The sequence below is a fragment of the Chiloscyllium plagiosum genome, unplaced genomic scaffold (assembly GCF_037043375.1).
Source record: "Chiloscyllium plagiosum isolate Xiang-an unplaced genomic scaffold, Cpla_swu_hap1 HiC_scaffold_11, whole genome shotgun sequence".
NCBI lineage: Eukaryota > Metazoa > Chordata > Chondrichthyes > Orectolobiformes > Hemiscylliidae > Chiloscyllium > Chiloscyllium plagiosum.
Window position 1 is genome coordinate 31,328,835 of NW_028270149.1, and position 25,279 is coordinate 31,354,113.

The window sequence follows — 25,279 nt, forward strand, 5'->3', positions numbered from 1 at the left end:
CTGAAATTGAGAAGTGGTAGAGGTTCTGTACGTTTTGACAGAGGTCAGACAGATGCAGAAGAAGCTTGCACATAAAATTGCTAGGACAGCAGGCTGTCCCTTCATGCCCACTGCCATTTTGTGGGATTTTGTGGAGCCCACATCTTAATAGTGAAATGTACCAAATACCACAAATGTAATCTCTCACTCAATGTGTTGATGGTCCATTCTAATAACCACACACATTGTGTTATTTAAGATTAGATTACTTACAGATTAGATTACTTACAGTGTGGAAACAGGCCCTTCAGCCCAAAAAGTCCACAGTGATCCTCCGAAGAGCAACCCACTTATACCCATTCCCCTACATTTACCCCTTCACCTAACACTCCGGGCAATTTAGCATGACCAATTCACTTAACCTGCACATTTTTGGACTGTGGGAGGAAACTGGAGCACCCGGAGGAAATCCAAGTAGACACAGGGAGAATGTGCAAACTCCACTATTTAACGCCCACTATTTTGACAAAAGTCATGGTACATTTATCCTGCACCAGTCCCTTGTCCCATAAATCTTTGAACAATCATCTTGAATCAAAGGGTGATTGTTTGGCAACAGAGCCTCGTTCTCTGCCTGGCAACTTCCCTCTGCAGAGAACCATAGGATGTCGGCACTTGTATAATGAGAGCCACGCTGTCTTGAGAGAAGCTGTTGCTGAAGCATGTTTCTGCTGCTTCGACTACTCTGTAGAATTGTCCAATGGAGTGGATACCACAATTCATGATATTTGGCTGTATTCTCCACAACTTGGCCTAGTGCAGAAGTTTGCTACCACACACTCAGTGAGTACCTATAGAGAACAGCGAGGAAGGAACCTGGCCACAGCTAACACACCAGCATTATAATGAGCTGTCCATGAGCACAGTATTAGAGTTAGGTAACCATTTTTCATCAGTTCTATGGCTTACCATCTTTCTTTGGTGGAACATGATCTTACTCAAAATTTTGAAATGAAAATCAGAAGAAAGCAATCATTCCAATAGCAGTGTTAACCAATATCACAGGAGAAAGTGAGGACTGCAGATGCTGGAGATCAGAGCTGAAAATGTGCTGTTGGGCTTTTCCAGCACCTGCTGCACTTTTCCAGCAACACATTTTCAGCAGTAATCAATATCACACCCAACATATCATGAAATACTCACTAATGACCCTTGTGCATTTCCTGAGGTTGTTCTGCTATAACACGCGTTTTATTAATGCAGATTCGTTGTAACGCGATTAACGAATTGGGGACATTGTTTCTAAAGCACAAACTTTTAAAATGCGTTGACATCGCAATAACATCGCCAAAATTTTAAGAGATGTTTCTAAAGCTATTTTTTTCTATAACATGGGGTTGCATAAGAATGCAAACATCGCATTATAGAAGAACTACCTGTACATACTTGTTCTGCAGCTGCATTTGTCTGGTGTCACAACACACTGGGGTAGTGCATTGGAAATCATGCCCCACTATTCCCAGATTTGATTTAAACCACTGACATGCCCAATATTACCTCTGGTTGAAAGAAAATGTAAACCAGGCATTTTACATTAAACAAAAAAAAACTGTTTATTGGAATTAAACTGTTTTTAACCAACAGCAAGAAAGAAACATGAAATGCTAACTTATACTCGTATAACGTAAACTCTACCCTTTTTTAAAATTGGAGGTAAAAATAATGACTGCCGATGCTGGAAACCAGATTCTGGATTAGTGGTGCTGGAAGAGCACAGCAGTTCAGGCAGCATCCAAGGAGCAGTGAAATCGACGTTTCGGGCAAAAGCCTATTCCTGATGAAGGGCTTTTGCCCGAAACGTCGATTTCACTGCTCCTTGGATGCTGCCTGAACTGCTGTGCCCTTTTTAAAATTCCCATGTGCATACAAATACACACACAAAGCGACAAGACAATATTAGGTGTTGAATAAGTGTAAAAAAAAGGGAGAAACAGGTAATAAGGAAGGCAAATGGAATTTTGACATTTATTGCTAAAGGAATAAAGTATAAAAATAGGGAAGAGTTGTTGCAACTGTGCATTAGTGAGACTGCACATGGAGTATTGCATACAGTTCTGGTCCCCTTACTTGAGGAGAATATAGTTGCATTGAAGGTTTCTCAGACGAATTTCACTAGGGTGATTCCAGAGATGAGGGGTGTGAGAGATTGAGCAGTTTGGGCCTATACTCTCTACAGTTTCGAAGAGTGAGAGGAGATCTAATTGGGGTTTATAAGATGCTAAGGGAATTGACAAAGTAGATGCGGAGAGAACGTTTCCTCTTGTGGAGCAACCTAGAATGAGAGGTAATTGTTTTAGTACAAAATGTAGAAGATTAAAACAAAGATGAGGAGAAATTACTTCTCTCAAAGGATTGTGAATCAGAGTGCAGCAGATGATTTAAAAAAAATTAGTCCAATCTTCTGACTTATCACCTGTCTTTGCACAATTTTATGTTTAATACTATCCTTAACCTTTTTAGTTAACCAGAGATAATGCATCAATTCCCAACCTGGCACAGGGCTAGTGCAGAGCCCATCCCTTCCATTATGGATTGAATGGTCTCCTCCATCAGCGCATCTGTGGATCCACCATAATCTATTTTCTGATGGGCAATGTCAGACTGTCATTCTGATTGCTGGCATCATGACTATGAATATCACTGTTGAAATGGTCTTCCAGGGCATCACAAATATCAATCAATCCATTCTGCAATGGACCATTATGATTGCTGAGTCACCACCCTGCAGGACTAGTAGCAGCGCCAATGTGTACGAACCTGTTCCCATGTCTCGCCATGCATTTTGGTAAATCAAATAAAGGAAGAAGACAGTAAATGGCTGGTCTCTTAGGAACATTAATTATCGAAGGATCTTGGGGGTCCAAGTCCATACTCCCTGAAAGTGGCAACACAAGTGGATTAGGTGGTAAAGAAGGCATTTCGCATGCCTGCCTTCAGTTGCTGGGACATTGAGTATAAAAGTTATCAAGTCATGTTGTAGTTATATAAAACTTTGCTCAAATTCTATTTGGAATATGGTGTGCATTTCTGGTTGCTGCATTATAGCAAGGAAATGGAGGCTTCAGAGGCTACAGTAGGGGTTTACCAGGATGTTGCCTGGATTAGAGTGTATTTGCTATAAGGACAAACGTTGATTATTTTCATTAGAGCCTTGGAGTCTGAAGGACGACCTACATGAGCATATGAAATTATGAGAGGCATTGAATGAATAATCAAAGTCTCTTTTCCAGGGTGGAAATGTCTAATACTGGGGGACATAGGTTTAAGGTGAGAGAAGGAAAGTTTTAAAGATGTACGAGAAGAGTATTTTTACAGAGGGTGGTAATTATCTAGAACATGCTGTCGGGGACATGGTAGAAGCAGATACAACAACAAAGTTTAAGGAGCATTTAGACAGACACATGAGCAGGCAGAGAATAGAGGGATATGGACCACGTGCTGGCAGATAGGATTAGTTTAGAATGACATAATGTCAGCACAGACATAGTGAGCCAAAGGGCCTGCTCCTGTGCGGTACTGAAAAATGTTCTAACATTCATGTTCCTAGTGCTGCTACTCAGCCAAGTGCACTTGCAGTCATCTATTCAACACAGATTACTGCTAACAATGTTGAGGTGATGCTGTTTGTATTCAAGCTTCTGAGGCATGGAACCCTTTTTCAATGCCATCTGCAGATATCTCAATTGGAGGTCAGTAGCCTTTCATTACCCATGCTGCAGTCACTGGGATGCACCTTGTAGGAGCAGTAGGACAGACAATGGTACATAGAACGACACCAAAGAATGCATAAGGGTGTTAATTTTACATGTTTGCATTACATAATGATTGAAGTTATCAAGTTGGATTGTGTTCTGGTAGGTTTTTTAATTGTGTTGTTCCAAGAGGATGATATATTGCTCAGTGATAGAGCATGTGCAACTGTTGTGAATATGAAGGTATGGTCAATGTTACTGGTCTTGCATTTCACTGAGCTTGGACAGAAGTATACTATCTACACTGTAAACTCCTTAGCTCCTCTTGTTCCTCCACCTCTCATCTCCCTTATGGTACTGCTCCTCAGCTTCTTCATTTACATGGTGACAAGAGCTGTTCTTTATAATGGTTGGGTTATTCATCACACAGCATACTATCATGCATCCTTATACTTGCTTAGGTGAGTTCTGCAGGGCTTTTCCAGACAGTCCAAACAGTGGAAATGTTGTTTGAGGATGGCAATGGTGTTTACTGTGATTCCTTATTGCAGCATGGCTCTCATTGTAGACCTGCTATGTATAGGTGCTTGGGTTCTAAACCAAGGTCATGAACTATTTTCAGATTGCATCAATACTTGTTGCCCTTTCAAATGCCTTGGTAGTTCAAAAATTGGTGGAAGTGAGGACAGAATGATGAGATTGAGACTGATGCCATGGTAATACGAATTTAACTGTATACTTTAATGCGGTATTTGTGATCCTTCCAGAAGCAGGCTTAGTTGAACGATAAATGTAAAATGTTATGCAATGATGAGTTGTTGCCATGTGTTCTTGTCCTGCAGCAAGTAGGTCATAGACAGCTGAACCTCCCTTGGTGATGCAGAGGCCCTTAAGATTCTCCTTGCATCATTAGACAATAGGTGCAGGAGTAGGCCATTCAGCCCTTCGAGCCTGCACCGCAATACCATTGCTGGTATTTTATTTGTAGCATGGATGTTGGTGGGGAAAGACTAATGTTTAAAGGGCCCATCAGGTAGATGCTGGCACCCTGATTGTGAGCCTCAAATGGTGACAGCTTACCTTGTTTGGGCAGTCGGTGCTCGACCATGTACTTTCTTGAAGAAAGACTCCAGCTTCTCCATCATACTTCCCCATTGTTGGAGTCTCTTTACTGGCCTCATTGTGATTGCACCACTTACCTTCACTCCAGACGTCTAGCATTGGTGCTAGTTAAGGACAACTACAGCACCAGCAGCCATCACTACCCTCATTGGCACTGCTGAGACAGAATAGTTGTCAGTCCTCCGACTGGCTAGCAAGCCTTGGAAATATCCTACCTTAGAGAAATCCTACTTCTGGCTGTTGGAAGCTACGATCAGAGGCAACTGATTACCAGAGGAACTCAATGGCCTTAAACTCTCCGTGCATCTAATGTGCAACAAAATGGCACAGGTCTCTTGTGCATGTGAGCTCCTTTCGGGAGAGAGTTGCCAAACTCATGGAGAACCAGGTGCGGCTACATGAGTGCCCTGACCACTGACAAGCATCAGATTTATGGTACATTCTGCAGCATGGATAAGACGCAGTACTGGAAAGGATGTCAGTTGTGCTCCAGCTGGCACTCTCTTCCAGTCATTTGCAGCATCAGATAAGGGTTGAGGATATCACTGAGGAAGATGAAGTATCATGTCTCACAGGGCTTCATCTTCATTTCAGCTCCTGACCTCTTTGACAGAGGCCCTATGATGGGCATTGCTCCACAATGATTCAGGTGCAGTCTCTGGAGATGCCCCCCCAGTGTTACTTCCATGACAGGAACAACTACCACATCCATTTCAGGCAAAGTAAAGACAAGAAAGCAGACAGACTCCAATACCTCACAGTTCATAGGGAGGGCACCAGACAGCAGTTGCTGAACATGGAAACCATCTTCAGCAAAGCGCTAAGATGGTCTCAGGAGTATTTTCTTCCTATGTATCTGTCCTGATTCCCTCCCTGAGCATCACACAAATGTAAACACTTGACAACACACAAAGTTCACCTTTCATTAGAGGCAGGTCAAGGAGTGGTATGAAAAGGAGAAGCTGGGCCATACTAGTCTGAAAGATATAGATTTTGGAAGCTCAAAAGACACAGTTAACACTCAGACAGCAGGCCACCTGGGAATATCAAGTGCAGCAGAGAGTTCATGTGGTGTAGTAGTACTCTGGGCAAGAGGTCCAGGTTCAAGCACCACCTGCTTCAGACTTGTCAGACTGTGTGGGAAAGGGTTGATTAAAAAGCATCCATATCAACAGTGACTGCAAAACTTCTAAACAAATGCGAATCCTTCATTGGCAGCAAGAGTTCTCCTGATGCAGGTGGTGTCTTCAAACAAAATGACCCTACTGTGGTAACACAGAACTTGTTTTAGAGTGTACTATTCCTCCTGGATCAGAGGGGTTCACATGAAATGTGCCTGGATGAGAGAGTAGTTATGATTTGGAGATGCCGGTGTTGGAGTGGGATGTACAAAGTTAAAAATCACAAAAACCTATTGGACTATAACCTGGTGTTAATTGGAAACACACTAGCTTTCGGAGCGCCACTCCTTCATCATCATGTGATTGTCAATCACCTGATGAAGGAGCGGCACTCCGAAAGCTAGTGTGCTTCCAATTAAACCTACTGGACTATAACTTGGTGTTGCGATTTTTAACTCTGGATGAGATGACATTGACAAGATACTGGAGCCATGCGTCAGGTCCGCTATCTCCCTATGGAAGTCTGACCTGGTTCAAAAAATTTAAACAAAGCTTGGCAGTTAACAATAAATCAGTCACCACCTAACTTTTTTTTTGAAAGCAATGATCTCGAAAATGTTAGTGTAATATTTTCTGATTTTATCAGTTGTATGTAGAGAAAATATTTAATTATTTTTATCATTATGTTCACAATGTAATGGCTTTAGATGTCCATTATACTCCAGTAATTTTATTCACCCCAACCTCATTGCTCATCAGTGCAAGATACTGAATTTATTAAAAGTTTACAAATTGAATTTGTTTTGCAAATCAATAAACTCATCCCTAGGTCTGATCTGGATGTATAAATAAAAGACATATGAATTCACTTGAATAATGTTTCTCCAAACCCAGTACATTCTTCTCCACTTTGGTAGATTTCTTTAATCACTATTGAGTGGAACAGTAGTAACATGGAATAAAGAAAGTCAAACAGCAGAATAATGCACTGTTAACCAGTTTCCAATACTTCTGCCAATTCTCACCTTTTCACCCACCAGCCTCTGCATCCAAAAGGATCATAACTGGCCCTTGCCAACAGATAGATTTCCCTCCATCAGCATTCCACAGGGACCATTTGGTCCAGGTCACCATGGTACACATCATCTCCTCCACGCATGACCTCCCAGCATCTTCACATGCAATTGCAAAAAAAAAATACAACACTTGCCCATTTACTTCTTCCCTAAGGCCCTAGACACCTTCCAGGTCAAAGTGGTTTACCTGCACTTCAATCTAGTCTACTTTACTTGCAGCTCACAATGTAGTGTATAATCTACTTTGGGGAGATGAAACACAGAGTGACTGATTTGTGAAACATTTCCACAAAGTGACTGTGTTGAATCATTTGCTATTTCAATACACCATGTTTGCACACCAACATTTGTCTCAGTCCTGCTGCAGTTACCATAATTTTCCACCTCAGTACTTTACAGACCTCAGAACTCAACAGTCTAACCGTTTCACACAATATCCTCAGTGTTTATTATCAATCCTCATAACTTCAGGTCCTGTTCTGTAACACGTACTCCCAACACAGCCAACCCATTTTTAACCATTCATACTTCCTGACAGCACCAATTCAGCACTTTTGTTTACCATCAGCAATCCCGGTCTGCTTTTTTCTCCCCCTACCACCTCCTCTTGCTTGCTCACTATAGGCACTGCCTCCAGCTATCTGACTTACTCCTCGGATCCAGTCAACAACATAAATACCACCATTTCCAAACTGTTTTCAGTTCTGATGAAAGGTCTCTGGTCTCAAAACGTTAATTGTTTTTTTGACAGGTGCTGTCAGACCTGCTGAACTTCTCCAGCACTTTGTTTTTGGTTCAGATCTCCAGCACCCACAGTTGTGTGTTTTATTAGAATTCACTAAACCTGCTGCATGAGTATGAGAGAAAATGATTTTTGTGGAATAACAAATGTGTTTCTGTCTTTCCAGTACCAATGTCCATTTTCCCCAAAAGTAATGAAAATGGATTTCATTATCTAAGTTAATCATTCATTACTGAAGCCAAGACAGTCATAACATTCCAAGAGGAAAACTGAATTTAAAAAAATTGTGTGACTAACAAAATGGCAAATTAAACTCAATCACTTAATGGATTAATTTATCTGAAATCAGAACAAAGGCAAAGAGCATTAAAAAGGGTACAAAGAAAGAGTATCCTTCACATTAACTAATACATCATGAACTGAACAAACATCATTCTAATTCTTAATACCAATTGAATTTGTGAATAAAAATGTATTCAGCATGAGATGAAATAAATCAGTACACGAGCAGCCATTAGATAATAGTATGTTGGTATAGATACTTCAATTATTTGATGATTTCCTCTTGCTAATGCTGGAGACTGTCCCAGATTCTATTCAATCTAATTCCAATTAGGAGTGACTCACACCTAAAACTCTTTACAATATTGCACATGATTTTGTTCAAAAACTACAAAAATAATTGTTGCATAGTTGGAAAGGGATTTCTGGAGACAAAGTAGTTTGTTAGGACCTTAAAATTTTAAGGCTTATTGATAACTGCTTTAGATCATTTGATACCACCTGCAAAATAAAACATTGCATTCTAAAATACATTTGCGCAGTTTCAAGAGATAGTTTAAAAAATTTCCACGGTTCAGATCAACTTTATAAATGAAAAATGCATGTGTGATAATCAGCATACAGTATTTTCACTTTGTGAACAATGAAGTAAAGAAACAGATGAAAGAGGAAAAGTTTTACTGAATACAGGAGTGAACAACAGTGCAATGCTCCACTTTAATGCATCTAGGTAGTGAGTCAAAGATAATTTTTTTCCCAGTCCAGGTAATGATTAAAGAAAGCTGCTTACAGTATTTAATACACTAATTCTATAGTAGTGGGTAAAATGAAAATATTAAAAAAAATTGATAAACGTTGATGTCTTGAGAAAGCTTATCGCAATTACAATATCAATACCAAAATATACTTAAGGTTCAGTATCTCGAAAAAAAGCAAGAACTCCGGGGGAAAAAAAACTAAAAAGGTGGTATAATCCTGTTCTTAAATTTGAAAAAAGAGCCAGCATTTGCATAGGTTAGAGACAAAACAACTGCAAATGCTGGACTCCAAACTAGACAAACAGAAGACTGGAAGTGGAGAAGTCAACATTTTGGGTATAGTCAGGACAAGTCCACCCAATTATGTTGCCTGACTTGCAGCATTTACATTGTGCCTTTTCTGACCACAGCACATCTCAATTGCAAAAACAAAATGTACTTTGGCTAAAGTGCATTTGCTGCTGTTTTGCAAGGAATGCTACAGGGAATGCAGATGCTGAAGATCAGAGTGGAGAGAGCGGTGCTGGAAAAGCATAGCTGGTCAGGCAGCATCCGAGGAGCAGGAGAATTGACATCGAGCATAAGATCTTCGTCAGGAATAATCCTCATTCCTAATGAAGAACTTATGCTCAAAACGTCGATTCTCCTGCACGTTGGATGCTGCCAGACTGGCTGCGTTTTTCCAGCACCACACTTGACACTGAATTAGGCACACCAGTCATCACGTGATAATGACCAAATAGTATTTTTGTAATCTTCTTTCTACTCTTGCATTCATTTAACATGTAGTGACCAATCAGTATATTTGTCAAAAGATAAAATGTGTTTTGAGGCTCATCAGGTAACATGAATCAGGAATTCATTCAACATCACCACCTGAATTACAAACTTTGCCACACAATTACAATTGCGGATTTTTACTGTTGTAACAAGATAATGAATCGTGAATGATTTTAAGTGACAATTTAAGATAGAGTTGGGAGACAAAGTCAAAACAGCACACTATTTTTAAACTTTTTTTAATTTATGCATTTTCATAAATGACCCAGTAGAATGAAAAGTAGTACACTCTATAAATACACAAAACAGACAATAGTAAGTTTAATTATGACAATAGGAGGGATGGAGAAGAGAAGAAAGGGAATTAGATATTTTAAGTGATAAAGATTCAAACAATGGCAACATGATTGTTTGAATTACTGACCGGGTAAGAATTTCTAACGCCACGTACAATTCAAATGAAGAACAGCGTTTTGCTGATCAAGCCAATAGTTTTGTAAGGTTTAATTAAACACTGATATCTATCCATGTGCTTTCCGTTGGTCTACAGCACAACACTTTTAGCATGTGGTTTGAATGATGTTATTGGAATACATTGCAAAGCTTAGGTGTGACAATAATGAAATTCAATTTCTGTTTGAACAATTAGGATAGATTTTCTTCTTTCCCCAGTCCATATTTAATAACGTAACCAATTATGTAACAATGGTAAACCTTTGCAAATTTTCCTTTATTTAAATAAAAATGTTTGAATTAATTTACTTTCTTCTGCTAACATCATTTGAGTATTGACTGAAAACAAGCTCTACTTCACAAAGAATCTTTTAAGCTGTTGAATAACTTACTAAATAATTAAAATTAGTTTAAAAAAAGTTACATGTAGTGAAATGTTTATTCTACATTCTTCACAAAGTGTTGTCAGGAAATAATGCTTTAAGTTCTGATGCAATTTAAGTTGTATATAGTCCACTATGCAACCATATTGTAGTACTGATTGTTGGACCAATTTTTAAACTGCTTCATCCGCAAGCAACAAGCAGATTTGTAGAAAGTGCTTCTAATAGCATAACCTGTTTTTGAAACTTTGTTTTCTGCGGTTAACAAGATCAATTTGTGGCATTTCCAAGTGAACAAAACAAACTGCAATTAAATTTTAAAAACTGAAACATTCAAAAATATTGGAGATGGAACATTCTCCTTCATCTTAGGACCTGTACCAGCAACTGTATAGATTATTTAAAAAAAATGTAGGAACACAAGGGTGCACATAGCCATCTCATGAACCTTTCAAATTACTAATCTTGTAACATTTTCTATTAAATTACGAAGTAAAATTCTTGCAAAGAGCATAATTATACTAAAATAGGCAACATGAACTGCATTACAGTACAAGAATTCAGGCCAATACTAATATCTAACATGCTAAACATACAATGTTTGATATGAGATTTGTGGAAATCCTATGTAATTTATTTTAGCTCAGAGCAATCCAGTACATATCCCTTTCTTACTATCATTTTAGCAACATTGTTGCAATAAGATCGTCTTTAAAGAACCCATTTAGAGTTAGATAAATGACTTACCAAAATTAAAATGAGAGAGAGAGAGAGAGAGAGAGAGAGAGAGAGAGAGAGAGAGAGAGAGAGAGAGAATGTGCATTGCAGATGGTTGCAAAAAGTGAGCAAAATGTAACTCTATGGTCATGACCATGATTTTGGCTCTTGCGAACCAAATTTCCCTTCATATTAGAAGTTACTGTAAAATAATATGCAAATTGGTTGGGCAGTGATAATCTGCAGAATAAAAATCAAGGTGAATTGAAGAGAAAATTATCCTAAGATCTGTCTTTTCTGATTAACTGGCAAACAATTATTTCCACAGGTAAACCACAACTAATTTGGCACTTCGCCAGATCTATAGATCAAATTTACTTAATTTAACAATAAGTGGCTAAAATTCATGTGCTAAATTTATACTCCAGATTGATTTTTGTTTTAAAATTGCAAACAGACAAATATAAGTTTTGACAATAAAAAGTGTGTTAATTTGAAGTATGAGTTAGGAATGGGGACTGGACACAGAAACCAAACAGGAGCTGCAACTCAACAAACTACCTTAAGTATAATGTTAATGTATATCAATGTAAGCCAGAGGAAAGATTAAAAAGGACAAATGTAAAATTCAAAAGAATGATCTTTAAGTTTTGCAATGGTTTGCATGAAGAGCAGCGGAGGCAAATGAACTAAATCATCATTAAAACTGTAGCTGGATTTTGTGATGAGATTTTGGCTACTGGAGAGATGAGCTTCAGTGCAACAAAGGCTCTAACACTTTAAATGAGGCACCCTCTCTGTATCTATACGGTCAACTAAGAAACATTGTTACAGAACACAGAGGAAGTGTAGCAGGTACATGTACTAAAAAAAGAGTCATAACGTTCTGCCTCAAGTTGCAAAAAGTATGATACTAGTTAATATATCCTTGAAGCAAAAAGGCGTTACTGAAAGTCTACAAAGCAAATTCAATGAGACACTAAGGAATTTTGGCTCCTCAAAAGGTTTGCAAAGTGTCTAATACCACTTACTAAAAACTGTGCTTAATTAAAAAATAAAATTTAGCAAAATTAATATTCCTGATAAGTTTAGCAACAATTAATTGGCATGTTTACTAATTCTGTCCCCTAAATCTGCATAGAATGGCAACAATGACTCCAGGAGTATGCTTTGAAGGAAGAGAAATTAAAAACTATTGTTGACATAAATATTAATAATGGATCCTTCTTTCATAATAAAAACTTCACAATATATAAAATCCTTATTTAGCAATGTGATGAAAAAGAGAGGTGTTACCACTAAAAGTGATTCTCAAACGTGAAATGGCTTTCAGTTTCAGCAAAACTACTCAGGCAAAAGCAGAGGTTAAAAGATGATTATGGGGTGGAGAGAAACATGTTAACAAGCACCATACAGTGAATCTTCTATCCATTTCATCCTTCATCCAAATGAAAATAATATTCAAAACTTTTGCTGTAATAACAATTTAGTTACCTGTAGATGCCAATAATTATGAGAATACTTAAGTTCTAACACAGAAATAACAGTTTTATCTAATCCACTTCCTTAGCGGTTTTTCACATGCAGTGTACATTACTTCAATGCAAATTATGTCTTACTATAATAAAGGCACTTCTTCATCCAGTTGCATTGCTAATCCCATTATGAATATAGCATACAGACTAAAATCTGCACAAAAATTCATAATTAACTAAAATGTCCTTCCATATTTTTAGATTGTTGGGGTGAAGTAAAAGGAGCAACATTACATTCTGTAAACATTAATATAGCCACTGTACAATATGGACTGAAGCACTACGTACAAGATTTGAGTTTTTTTCCCCCCAAAGTGAACATCTCCACATTCAACAAGTGAATGCCGTAACAGATTGAGTGCAACATTTTAGAGAAAGGGAAAATAATACATGTGCAAAATGTGCTTCGTGAAAGAAGGAAAGTAGGTTAGAAAGGTATCTACAATCACCACGGTAGATTATTGTTAAAACAGCTGTATTGGCAGTCATCTGTTCATATATCTACAAGGCACTAAGGGCGGGAATGATATGCTGTTACTTCGACGACTGAAGCTTTTCTCAGTCCGGTCGGAATATAGGAAATTTTGGTAAGAATTCTATTAGTATTACCTGTAAAGAACAAGAAAATATTTGTTCGTTCAATAATATTTCACATTTCATTGTCTACAGAATATGATCTAAAACTTGTAGGAAAACCAAACAAAATACTTGTGGAATACAAATAAGGTCAATTAGTACAAGTTAAGGAGGTAACATTATATAAATACCAGAATAACTAATAAACAGTAGAAAAAAAAAGCTTCAGGTGCTGCACGTTTTGCTACGTCAAACCAAGAACGCTGGTGGGAAACCAGTCTCAGACCTCTTACGTGGCTGGTTTCAAGTCAGTCACAAAGAATCAGGACAATTCAGGTGACCAGCCTATTGATTTTCACTTCCTTTCCTAATATTAATGTCAGATCTGCTGCTGGTTCTTAATTTCAATCAGACAAGTAATTATTTTATCTTCCAGCTCACCATAATTAGGCAATTTTTCACTCTTACTCAGTACCTAACAAGTTCTGTTAGAGAATGTTCATATGGATGTTAAGCATGAGTAAAATCACACAATGCCTGCAAACATTCTGCTGATACTCACTGATTAGAATCAACAAAGATTGGTTACTGGCTATGGCCATGAAGTATGGTCTAACAATATTTTCAGAGGAAGATTGGAGATATTGGCAAAACCAAAAAAATTGTAACAAGATTAACTAAGTGAAAATGAACTTACATATTCCATCATGTTACTGGACTCACATTTCCTTTTACTTAACTTCCAGTGCAAACCAAGCTAATCCCAAAACAAAAAAAAACAAAAATCACATTTAGTTAAAGACATTTGGAATTGACCCTTATAAGCTTTAGTGCAAGTGCAATATTATGCAGCAGAAGATTTCATTTTTGGGGTAAATTGATTACTTCTATATGTGAAAAAGTAAAACTCCAATAAGGTCTCATTTACTAAAGCAGCTGCCTTTCAATACAAAGATGGTCAGTACTCAGAAGTCCAACTTTCAGCTTCCCTATTCATTCTTCTTTGCTAAAAGCAGGGAGGAAACTTAACTGGTCTTGCTCTCAGCGAACAATGCCATGCCTTCTCTGCACATTTGACAAAGTATTCAGGTGAAGCACATTTTTCACCAATGTAGCAACTCCAACAGTGGAAATATCTTAAGATGCTTTATAGAGATGCAGAGACAAAATGAACTTTTGCTGGCACAAGGCAATACCCAGTATTGGGGCCCAAGAATCACATTGAGGCCAGTGGTCAAAGAAACTGTTGGCTCACTTCACAGCTTCCACCCTAGAGGCCTGGTAACTCCTCAGACTCATTGTAACAACCAGGGTAAGTGGCTGCTTTGAAGGTTGAGGAAAGAGAGAATGTCACTACATTAAGGTATTGTTGAGGGAGAAAAACACAATTTCATTTGTGCCAGGGCCAGGCAGTCAAGATACAGGGAGTGATTAGTGGGGCAACCTCTTCGGAGGTGGCTTTGGGACCTCTCAGAAGGTCATTACCAAAGAATCACCCCTCTAAGTTCTGCAGTCTCTGGAAATCATGTCACCTGCATTACTTTTCCACCTTACCCACACACAAAAAGCCATGTAGAGGCCGAGTCTGCATTAGGTAAATAGCCATCAGCTGGACTCTCAACTATTTATATTGGTTGTCTATCTCCAAGTCAGTAGTGGCTGAGTTACTGCTTTTCCTGCTGGTGGGAAAAAGATAGGAACCCTTTCTGATACCATTTGGATACATTTTCCTGCACTCCTGTCTCCTAGCCTATTAATAAAAATTACAGCCTATATGAAAGAGATCAAAGAAATGACTTAATGCTGTGTCAGAAAGGTGGCTCTTTGTAAGATTTGTAAAGGAGGACACAGATGTAGAGGATTAAGGTTCGGTTTCTGCCAAACGCATTACAAGGTTCAATGAGAGGATGAAAAAAGGTTCAATAAAAAGAAAAGGATGTATGGCTCAAAAGGAGGTTGCAAAGTAGGAAGTCTAAGACAATGATATATTCTGAAATGAGGGGAAAGTGAAGACTGCAGTGAAGATGCTGGAGATCAGAGTGAAAAGGTGTGTGATGCTGGAAAAGCACAGCTAGTCAGCCAACATCAGAGGAGCAGGAGAATAGACGTTTCGAGCATAGGCTCTTCATTAGGAATGTAGGTGGGGCCCAAGGGGGCTGAGAGATAAATGGGAGGCGGCTGGGGAAAAGATACTTGGGAATGCAACAGGTGGGGGTGATGGTGATAGACTGGAGTGTAAGGTGGAGTAGATAGTTGGGAAGGAAGATAGGACAGGTGGGAAAGAAGAAGGTGACCAGGTAGGATAGTTCAAGAGGGTAGTATGGAGTTGGAGGGTTGGATCTGGGATAAGGTCAGGAGAGTGGAGGTGAGGAACTGGTGAAATCAACGTCGATCCAGTGTGGTTGGAGGGTCCCAAGACAGAAGATGATGTCTGTTCCTCCACGAGTCAGGTGGCTAGAATTTGGCGGTGGATGTGGCCCAGGACTTGCATGTCCTTGGCAGAGTGAGAGGGGGAATTGAAGAGCTTGGCCACGGGGCGGTAGGGTTGTTTAATGCGTGTGACCCAGAGATGTTCCCTGAAACATCCCGCGAGTTGGCATCCTGTCTCCCCAACTTGCAGAACATTTCAGGGAACATCTCTGGGACACATGCATTAAACAACCCCCGCCCTGTAGCCGAACACTTCAACTCCCCCTCCTACTTTGCCAAGGGCAAGTCTGGGGCCTCCTCCACTGCCAAATTCTAGCCACCCGACCTTCCACCTTGGCACCCTCCAACTACACGGGACCGATGTTGATTTAACCAGTTTTCTTATCTCCACTCCCCCGACCTTATCCCAGATCCAACCCTCCAACTCAGCACCACCTTCTCGAACTGTGCCACCTGTCCATCTTCCTGCCCACTTGTCTGCCCCACCCTATCACCATCACCCCCCATCTTCATCTACCTATCACATTCCCAGCTACCTTCCCGCCAGTCCCATCCCACTCCCATTTATCTCTCAATCCCTTTGGGCTCCCGCCCCCCACATTCCTGATGAAGAGCTTACGATCAAAACGTCAGCTCTCCTGCTCCTCGGATGCTGCCTGACTGGCTGTGCTTTTCCTGCACCATACTTCTAGATTTTAAAATGAGGGCAGGGAGTTAAAACAGTACTACTGGGAAAAGTTAATGAATGATTGCAACAGTGCAGGATAGCAACAATTCATTTTGGAAAATTTAATGTTTACAGAGTTCAAGCAATGGATGTCCAGCAAAGCGGCTGAAGGTAGTCGAATATGAAGATCAAAGGTCGCATGGAATGGAACGGAACCATGTAGAAGTAGCCCAATGCATAATTCCATTCTTATTTTATTGTTTATTACTTCAGAACAGTGAAACAGGAACAGCAAACATGATCTTGGTCACAAAGAATGTCATTTGTGACCAGCTAGGGCCATTACAATTCAGTGGCAGTGGTGAAAAATGGACTAGGTAGATTCAAACATGTTTTGGGGGGAGCTGACCACAGATTTAATAGCTTAAAATGAATAAGCTTCGCTATGTTTGGGTGGTGGTGGAAGTCGGTTTTTCAGACGGGAGGCCTGTGGCCAGTGGAGTGCCACAAGGATCAGTGCTGGGTCCACTACTTTTCATCATTTAGATAAAATGATTTGGATGTGAGCTTAAGAGGTATAGTTAGTAAGTTTGCAGTTGACACCAAAATTGCAGATGTAGCGGACAGCGAAGGTTACCGCAGATTACAACAGGATCTTGATCAGATGGGCCAATAGGGTAAGAAGGGGCAGATAGAGATTAATTCAGATAAACGTGAGGTGCTTCATTTTGGGAAAGCAAACCTTAGCAGGACTTATACGCTTAATGGTAAGATCCTAGGGAGTGCTGCTGAACAAAGAGTGCGAGCAGCAGTGGAGGTAAGACGAACCCGGAAGACTGCAGCCAAGGTAAGGCAGTTTTTTTAAAAATTACTTACTGGTAGCGGGCAGCAGTGTTTTCTCTTTCACAGAAGGAGAGGGAGCAGCGGAGGAAGTGAGGAGGATCAGAGGGGCAGCCGGGAAGGAAAGCAGTGACCATATATATCAGCAAGACGGCTAAACCAGAGACTCTACAACTGTAGTGTCTCCCACCCGCCCTCCTCCTCTAACCTAGTTAATAAGGTAAGGTTCATTCTAAACTTCCTCTATTGAATATAAATTTGTTATTAATTTTATAGCAACTTGAACTAAGCTTTCTACGTCAGTACTAAGTGGGTGTTCAGCTAAGTGGGGTATGGATGCTAGGGCAGTTGCTTGCAGAATGTGGCAGGTGGGAGACATGGCACACGTCTCCGCTGGCTACATCTGCGGGAAGTGCACTCAACTCCAGCTCCTTGAAAACCGTGTTAGGGAAATGGAGCTGGAGCTGGATGAACTACGGATCATTCGGGAGGCTGAGGGGGTAATTGCGGTGAGTTACCGGGAGTTGGTCACTCCTCAGGCTCAGGCCATGGATAGATGGGTTACAGTTAGGGGAAGGAAAGGGGACAGACAGTGCAGAGATCCCCTGTGGCATTCCCCTCAGCAATAAGTATACAGTTTTGGATACTACTGGGGGCGGAGGGTGATGACCTACCAGAGGAAAACCATGGTAGTCAGCTCTCTGGCACTGAGCCTGACACTGGCAAAGAAGGGAAGAGGGCAGAATAGAAAAGTACTTGTGGTAGGGGACTCGATAGTTAGGGGAATCGACAGGAGATTTTGTGGTCAGGATCGGGATTCCCGGAAGGTATGTTGCCTCCTTAGTGCCAGGGTCCGGGATGTCTCCGATCGGGTGTATAAGGTTCTAAAAGGGGAGGGCGAACAGCCAGAAATCGTGTTACATATTGGCACTCGTGATATAGCCAGGAAAAGGATTGAGGATATAAAAAGTGATTTTATGGAGTTAAGATGGAAGCTGCAAAGCAGGACGAACAGAGTAGTGTTCTCTAGTTTACTACCGGTGCCACGAGATAGTGAGGCGAGGAACAGGGAGCGAGCGCAGCTTAACATGTGGCTGCGCAGCTGGTGTAGGAGGGAGGGCTTCAGATGTGTAGATAATTGGGATGCCTTCTGGGGAAGGTGGGACCTGTACAAGAAGGACGGGTTGCATCGGAACTGGAAGGGGACCAATGTCCTGAGTGGAAGGTTTGCTCGAGTAGCTCGAGAGGGTTTAAACTAGTATGGCAGGGGGGTGGGAACCTGAGCTGTATACCGGAGGTGAGAGTTGATGCAGATGAGGCAATAGCAAGAGGTAGACCAGCTAGTGGGAAGGAACCAAGGGATCAGGTAAAGTGTGTTTGCTTTAATGCAAGGAGTATCAGGAATAAAAGTGATTAACTTAGAGCATGGATCAATACCTGTTGCTATGATGTTGTGGCCATAACAGAGACATGGGTTTCTCAGGGGCAGGAATGGTTGCTGGATGTTCCAGGGTTTAGAGCATTTAAAAAGAATAGGGAGGGGAAAAAAAGAGGAGGAAGTGTAGCACTACTAATCAGAGAGGGTATCACAGCTACAGAAGCTTCCATTGTCGAGGAAGATCTGCCTACCGAGTCAGTAACGTGGAAATTAGGAACAGCAAGGGAGCAGTCACCTCATTAGGGGTTTACTACAGGCCCCCCAATAGCAGCAGGGAGATTGATGAAAGCATAGGTCGGCAGATTTTGGAAAAGTGTGGACGTAGTAGGGTTGTTGTAATGGGTGACTTTAACTTTCCCAATATTGATTGGAACCTCCTTCGAGCAGAAGATTTGAATGGAGCTGTTTTTGTAAGGGGTGCTCCGGAGGGTTTCCTAACTCAGTACATTGACAGGCCGATGAGGGGAGAGGCCATTTGAGACTTGATGCTCGGAAATGAGCCGGGGCAGGTATCAGATCTTGTGGTGGGAGAGCATTTTGGTGACAGTGACCACAACTGCCTCACATTCTACATAGCTATGGAGAAGGAGGGGATTAGGCAAAATGGGAGGATATTTAATTGGGGAAGAGGAAACTATGATGCGATTAGACACGAGTTAGGAAGCATGGACTGAGAGCAATTGTTCCATGGTAAAGGCACTATAGACATGTGGAGACTGTTTAAGGAACAGTTGTTGCAAGTGATGAATAAATATGTCCCTCTGAGACAGGCAAGAAGGGGTAAGATAAAGGAACCTTGGATGACGAGAGCAGTGGAGCTTCTCGTCAAAAGGAAGAAGGTAGCTTACATAAGGTGGAGGAAGCTAGGGTCAAGCTCAGCTATAAAGGATTACAGGCAGGCGAGGAAGGAGCTCAAAAATGGTCTGAGGAGAGCCAGGAGGGGGCAAGAGAAAGGCTTGGCAGAACGGATTAGGGAGAACACAAACGCATTTTACACTTATGTGAGGAACAAGAGAATGGTCAAAGAAAGAGTAGGGTCGATCAGGGATAGCATAGGGAACTTGTGTGTGCAGTCTGAGGAGGTAGGGGAAGCCCTAAAGGAGTTTTTTTGCTTCTGTCTTTAGGAAAGAAAAAAACCTTGTAGTGAATGAAACCTTTGAAGAGCAGGTGTGCATGCTGCAACGGATAGAGATAGAGGAAGCTGATGTGCTGAAAATTTTGTCAAACATTAAGATGAGAAGTCGTCAGGCCCGGACCAGATTTGTCCTCGGCTGCTTTGGCAAACGAGAAATGCAATTGCTTCGCCACTTGCGAAGATCTTTGCATCTTCGCTCTCCACTGGAGTCGTACCGGAGGACTAGAGAGAGGTAAATGTAATTCCTCTCTTCAAGAAAGGAAATAGGGAAATCCTCGGCAATTACAGACCAGTAAGTCTCACGTCTGTCGTCTGGACGGTGTTAGAAAGGATTCTGAGGGATAGGATTTATGACCATCTGGAAGAGCATGGCTTGATTAAATGCAGTCAACATGGCTTTGTGAGGGACAGGTCATGCCTCACAAACTTTAGAGTTCTTTGAGGATGTGACTAGAAACGTTGATGAGGGTCGAGCTGTGGATGTGGTGTATATGGACTTCAGCAAGGTATTTGATAAGGTTCCCCATGATAGGCTCGTTCAGAAGGTCAGGAGGAATGGGATACAGGGGAACTTAGCTGTCTGGATACAGAATTGGCTGGCCAACAGAAGACAGCAAGTGGTAGTAGAAGGAAAATATTCTGCCTGGAAGTCAGTGGTGAGTAGTGTTCCACAGGACTCTGTCCTTGGGCCACTACTGTTTGTAATTTTTATTAATGACTTGGATGAGGGGATTGAAGGATGGGTCAGCAAGTTTGCAGATGACACAAAGGTTGGAGGTGTCGTTAACAGTATAGAGGGCTGTTGTAGGCTGCAGCGGGACATTGACAGGATGCAGAGATGGGCTGAGGGGTGTCAGATGGAGTTCAACCTGGATAAATGTGAGGTGATGCATTTTGGAAGGTCGAATTTGAAAGCTGAGTACAGGATTAAGGATAGGATTCTTGATAGTGTGGAGGAACAGAAGGATCTTTGTGTGCAGGTACATAGATCTCTTAAAATGGCCACCCAAGTGGACAGGCTTGTTAAGAAAGCATATGGTGTTTTGGCTTTCATCAACAGGGGGATTGAGTTTAAGAGTCGTGAGATCTTGTTGCAGCTCTATAAAACTTTGGTTAGACCGCACTTGGAATACAGCGTCCCGTTCTGGTCGCCCTATTATAGGAAAGATGTGGATGCTTTGGAGAAGGTTCAGAGGAGGTTTACCAGGATGCTGCCTGGACTTGAGGGCTTATCTTATGAAGAGAAGTTGACTGAGCGCTGACTTTTTTCATTGGAGAAAAGGAGGAGAGCGGACCTAATTGAAGTATACAAGATAATGAGAGGCATAGATAGAGTCAATAGACAGAGACTATTTCCCAGGGCAGAAATGGCTAACACGAGGGGTCATAGTTTTAAGCTGGTTGGAGGAAAGTATAGAGGGGATGTCAGAGGCGGGTTCTTTACACAGAGAGTTGAGAGAGCATGGAATGCGTTGCCAGCAGCAGTTGTGGAAGCAAGGTCATTGGGGACATTTAAGAGACTGCTGGATATGCATATGGTCACAGAAATTTGAGGGTGCATACATGAGGATCAATGGTCGGCACAACATCGTGGGCTGAAGGGCCCGTTCTGTGCTGTACTGTTCTATGTTCTAAAGAGACCTTGGACTGCATGTTCATAGCTCCTTGAAAGTGGAGTCACAGGTAGATAGGATAGTGAAGGTGGTGTTTGGTATGCTTTCCTTTACTGAATACAGGAGTTGGGAGGTCATGTTGCGGCTGTACAGGACATTGGTTCGGCCACTTCTGGAATATTGCGTGTAATTCTGATTTCCTTCCTATCGGAAAGATGTTGTGAAAATTGAGAGGGTTCAGAAAAGATTTACCAGGCTGTTGTCAAGATTGGAGGTTTTGAGCTATAGGGAGAGGCTAAACAGGCTGGGTCTGTTTTCCCTGGAGCGCAGTGGCTGAAGGATGACCTTATAGATGTTTACAAAATCATGAGGGGCATGGAAAGGATAAATAGACAAAGTCCTTTCCCTGGGGGGGGGGGGGGGGGGGGAAAGAGTCCAGAACTAGAGGGCAGAGGTTTAGGATGAGAGGGGAAAGATATATATTTTTTAAAAATCTAAGGGGCAACTTTTTCACGCAGAGGATGGTAAGTGTATGAAATAAGCTGCCAGAGGAAATGTTGGAGGCTAGTACAATTGCAACATTTAAAAGGCATTTGGATGGGTATATGAATAGGAAGGGTTGGGAAGGATATGGGCCAGATGCTGGCATGTGGGACTAGATTGGGTTGGAATATCTGGTTGGCATGGATGTGTTGGACTGAAGGTCTGTTTCTGTGCTGTATATCTTTAGGACTATGTTGGCATCTGTCCTGAAGTTGTTTGCTTTTCACTTTAGAGCATAAGAAATAGGAAGAGGAGAAGGTAGTTCGGCCACTTGAGCCTGCTCCATCACTCAATAGGATGACGGCTGATGTGACACTCCACATGTGCACTCTTTTGCCCTTTCCCCTACTGATTAAGAATCTATCTCAGCCTTAAATATACAGAAGAGTCTGCCCACCCAGCTGTCTATGGCAAGGAGTTCCAAAGACAACCGTCAGGAGAAATTAGTCACTTCAGTCTCAAATTGGTGCTCCTTAATTCTGAGAATCCATCCTCTGGGCCTGGACTCTCCCATGAGGAGAAACATCATCTCAGCATTTACCCTGTCAAACTCCTTAAGGATCCTATATATTTCAATGAGATCACCTCTCGTTTCTTTAAACTCCACTGAGTAGGGTCTCAAACTGTTTAGCCTCAACTCAAAACGATCCTTTTACACTGAGGATCATTCTAGTGAACCTATTTTGGACTGCCTCCAAGAAAAAAAAACTCCCTTAAATAAGAAGACCTGCTCAATACTCCAGTTGTGTTCTCACCAGCACCTTGTATAGTTGCAATAAGACTCTCTTACTCCAACCCCCTAAAATAAGGGCAAATATTCCACTAGATTTGTGTTTTGTGCAGAAATATCCACAAGTCCCTTTGTGTTGCAGCTTTTGGCAGATTTTTTCAAGTAGTGCTGTCCTTTGTTCACCCTGCCAAAAACTAACAACACATTTTCCCACTTTATATGCCAACTTCTTGCCAATTTACATTCCCTGTTAATATTTCTCTGTAAACTGTCTGCATACCTCTCTTATTCTATCTTTCCACCTACCTTTTGTCCTCTGCAAATTTGACAACATCACATTCACTTCCTTTCTCAAAGTCATTAAGATATATTGTAAACAGCTTTTCTTCAAATAAGCCCACCACAATACCAGGATGCTTAAATGAAGTTATTGATTTGTAAATCAGGTTAGACAAACAAGATGACTATTCTCATTTAAAGCAAAATGATCATTCTGAAATTCATTACAGTAGAATTGAGCAATGGAGAAAGTGTCAGAAGAGTGAAACTTGCCGTAACATGGACATGGTCCGTAGCATGGACATAATGGTCGAAACAGCCACTTGTGCTGTAACCGTTCTGTGATTCTTGCAAGTCAAGATGTGAACAATATACAGGTATCAGCAAAAGAGGCTAGAAAAATTCAGAATGTTTTCTCTGGAGTGGCAGAGACCGAGGGGAGACTTGATACAAGTCTATAAAATTATGAGATGCACAGATAGGATTGAAGGTCAGAGTCTTTCACCCCAGAGTGGAGATGTCTAATACTAGAGGAACGCATTTAAACCGAGGGGGAAAGTTCAAAAGGAGATGTGAGGGGCAAGTATGTTTTTCAAAACGTAGAATAGGAGTCTGGAACACGCTACCATGGTGGTGGTAGTGGTGGAAATACAATAGGGGCAATTAAGGGACTTTTAGATAAGCACATGAATATGCAAGGAATGGAGGGATTTGGACCAAGAGCAAGAAGAAGGGATTAGTTTAATTTGGTGTCATGTTCGGCACAACGCTATGGGTCAAAAGCCCATTCCTGTGCTGTACTGTTCCAGGTTCGTAAAATATAGCGCCATCAAGTGGAGTTACTGGTTTAAACCATTTACTCAGGAAGATTCTCAACAAAATTCAGATTCTGGCAGCAAAAGGTTTAGCCAATTCAAAACAACAAACTACAGTATTTATGGACTTTTCATTTGTGGAAAGAGTTCTTTAATTTCCTCACCTTGTGGTACAATCTGTTGTTCTCCCATTCTAACAGCTTTTGTATTGATCTTCTAGTCTGAAAAGCAATAAAGATTCTCACTTGGAATTATAATTAAAATGCAAAGCATTTCCACAATGAAATGGAAAAGATTTAGGCTTTGGAAGCATTTTATTACCTTGCATTGTGGACTTTTGACTACAATACAAAGAGATAGCCCATTACAAACTTCCCGACCGTACTTGCCTAAAATCTGCAAGTTCTGAAGGCAGGGAGCAGTGTACATGAAAAAAAATCAAAGACCTAACAAATTAGCAAAAAATTTCAGAATGTAGTTTTTAAAAATTTAAAACTGATACCTAGTTGTAGGGTACAAGGGTTATCACCTCCCATATCCACACAGAGATTTCAGGAAAGTCCAGCTAGGTACAAAGATTTGAACATTACCACCACTAGTCAGTTATACAGAATGGAAACAGATCCTTCAGTCTAATTCATTCATGCCCACTAGATATCTAAACAGATCTAGGCCCATTTTCCAGCATTTGGCCCATTTCTCTCTAAACTCTTCCTTATCATATACCCATCCAGAGGCCTTTTAAATGGTGCAACTGTACCCAATTCCACAATTTCCTCTGGTGTCTTATTCCACACATGCACCACCATTTGCATGAATGAATTATCCCTCAGGTTCCTTTTAAATCTCTCCCCTCTAATCTTAAACCTATGACATCTGGGCCCTGGACTCCCCCACCCCAGGGAAAAGACCTTGGCTATGTTCTTCATGATTTTATAAGTGTCTACGGTCACCCCTCAGCCTCCGAAACTCCAGTGGGAAAAAAGCCCCAGCCTCTCCCTGGTAGATGGAGTTGTTATGGATTACGCCAGACCATTCAAAACATTCTTAAGCAGGCAGCCCAGACCATAACCTTGCAATTTGTTTCGATAAGTGTACAGTGAAAATTACCCAAAGTTAGCGAGGTTGACTACTAGGTTAGAGAGAGCGCGCAAACGAGACAGACAGAGAGAGCGCGTGAGACAGACAGAGAAACAGAGACAGAGTGTGTTTCCACACAGCTCACTGTTAAACTCCCAACTACTTCTGGACTAAACTGAACTGCTCAGCTATAGAGCTGACCTCCCCCCTTTCATTGTACAGGTCACTTCTAAAACATGGCTACTTTGGCCTGAAGTCTCATCTATTTGCATGGAAACAAAAAGGCCTCTTAAAGCCCTTTATCTCTGTACCAAACCAGTCTAATGGGCATGGATAGCAGTTCATGACCCATCTGAAAAAAAACCAAGGACACAGTGCCCTTGAGAAAAGGAACAGCTTTTAGAAAGAAGAAACCAGTTTTATGACAGAGTTT

The 25,279-nt window shown here is 41.1% G+C and overlaps 1 protein-coding gene across 1 annotated transcript in view; it reads right to left on the reverse strand.

Moving 5' to 3' along the window:
- Positions 1-8,116: 8,116 nt before the first annotated feature.
- The window catches only part of chic1 (cysteine-rich hydrophobic domain 1), a 58,690-nt gene continuing 41,527 nt past the window's right edge, over positions 8,117-25,279 (reverse strand). Inside the window, exons 4-6 of the mRNA XM_043704906.2 lie at positions 23,931-23,987; positions 13,974-14,033; positions 8,117-13,309 (exon numbers count right to left, since the gene is read on the reverse strand). Of these exons, the coding sequence (XP_043560841.1) occupies positions 13,259-13,309; positions 13,974-14,033; positions 23,931-23,987 (168 nt within the window). The 3' untranslated portion in view covers positions 8,117-13,258. The remainder of the gene's footprint in view (positions 13,310-13,973; positions 14,034-23,930; positions 23,988-25,279) is intronic.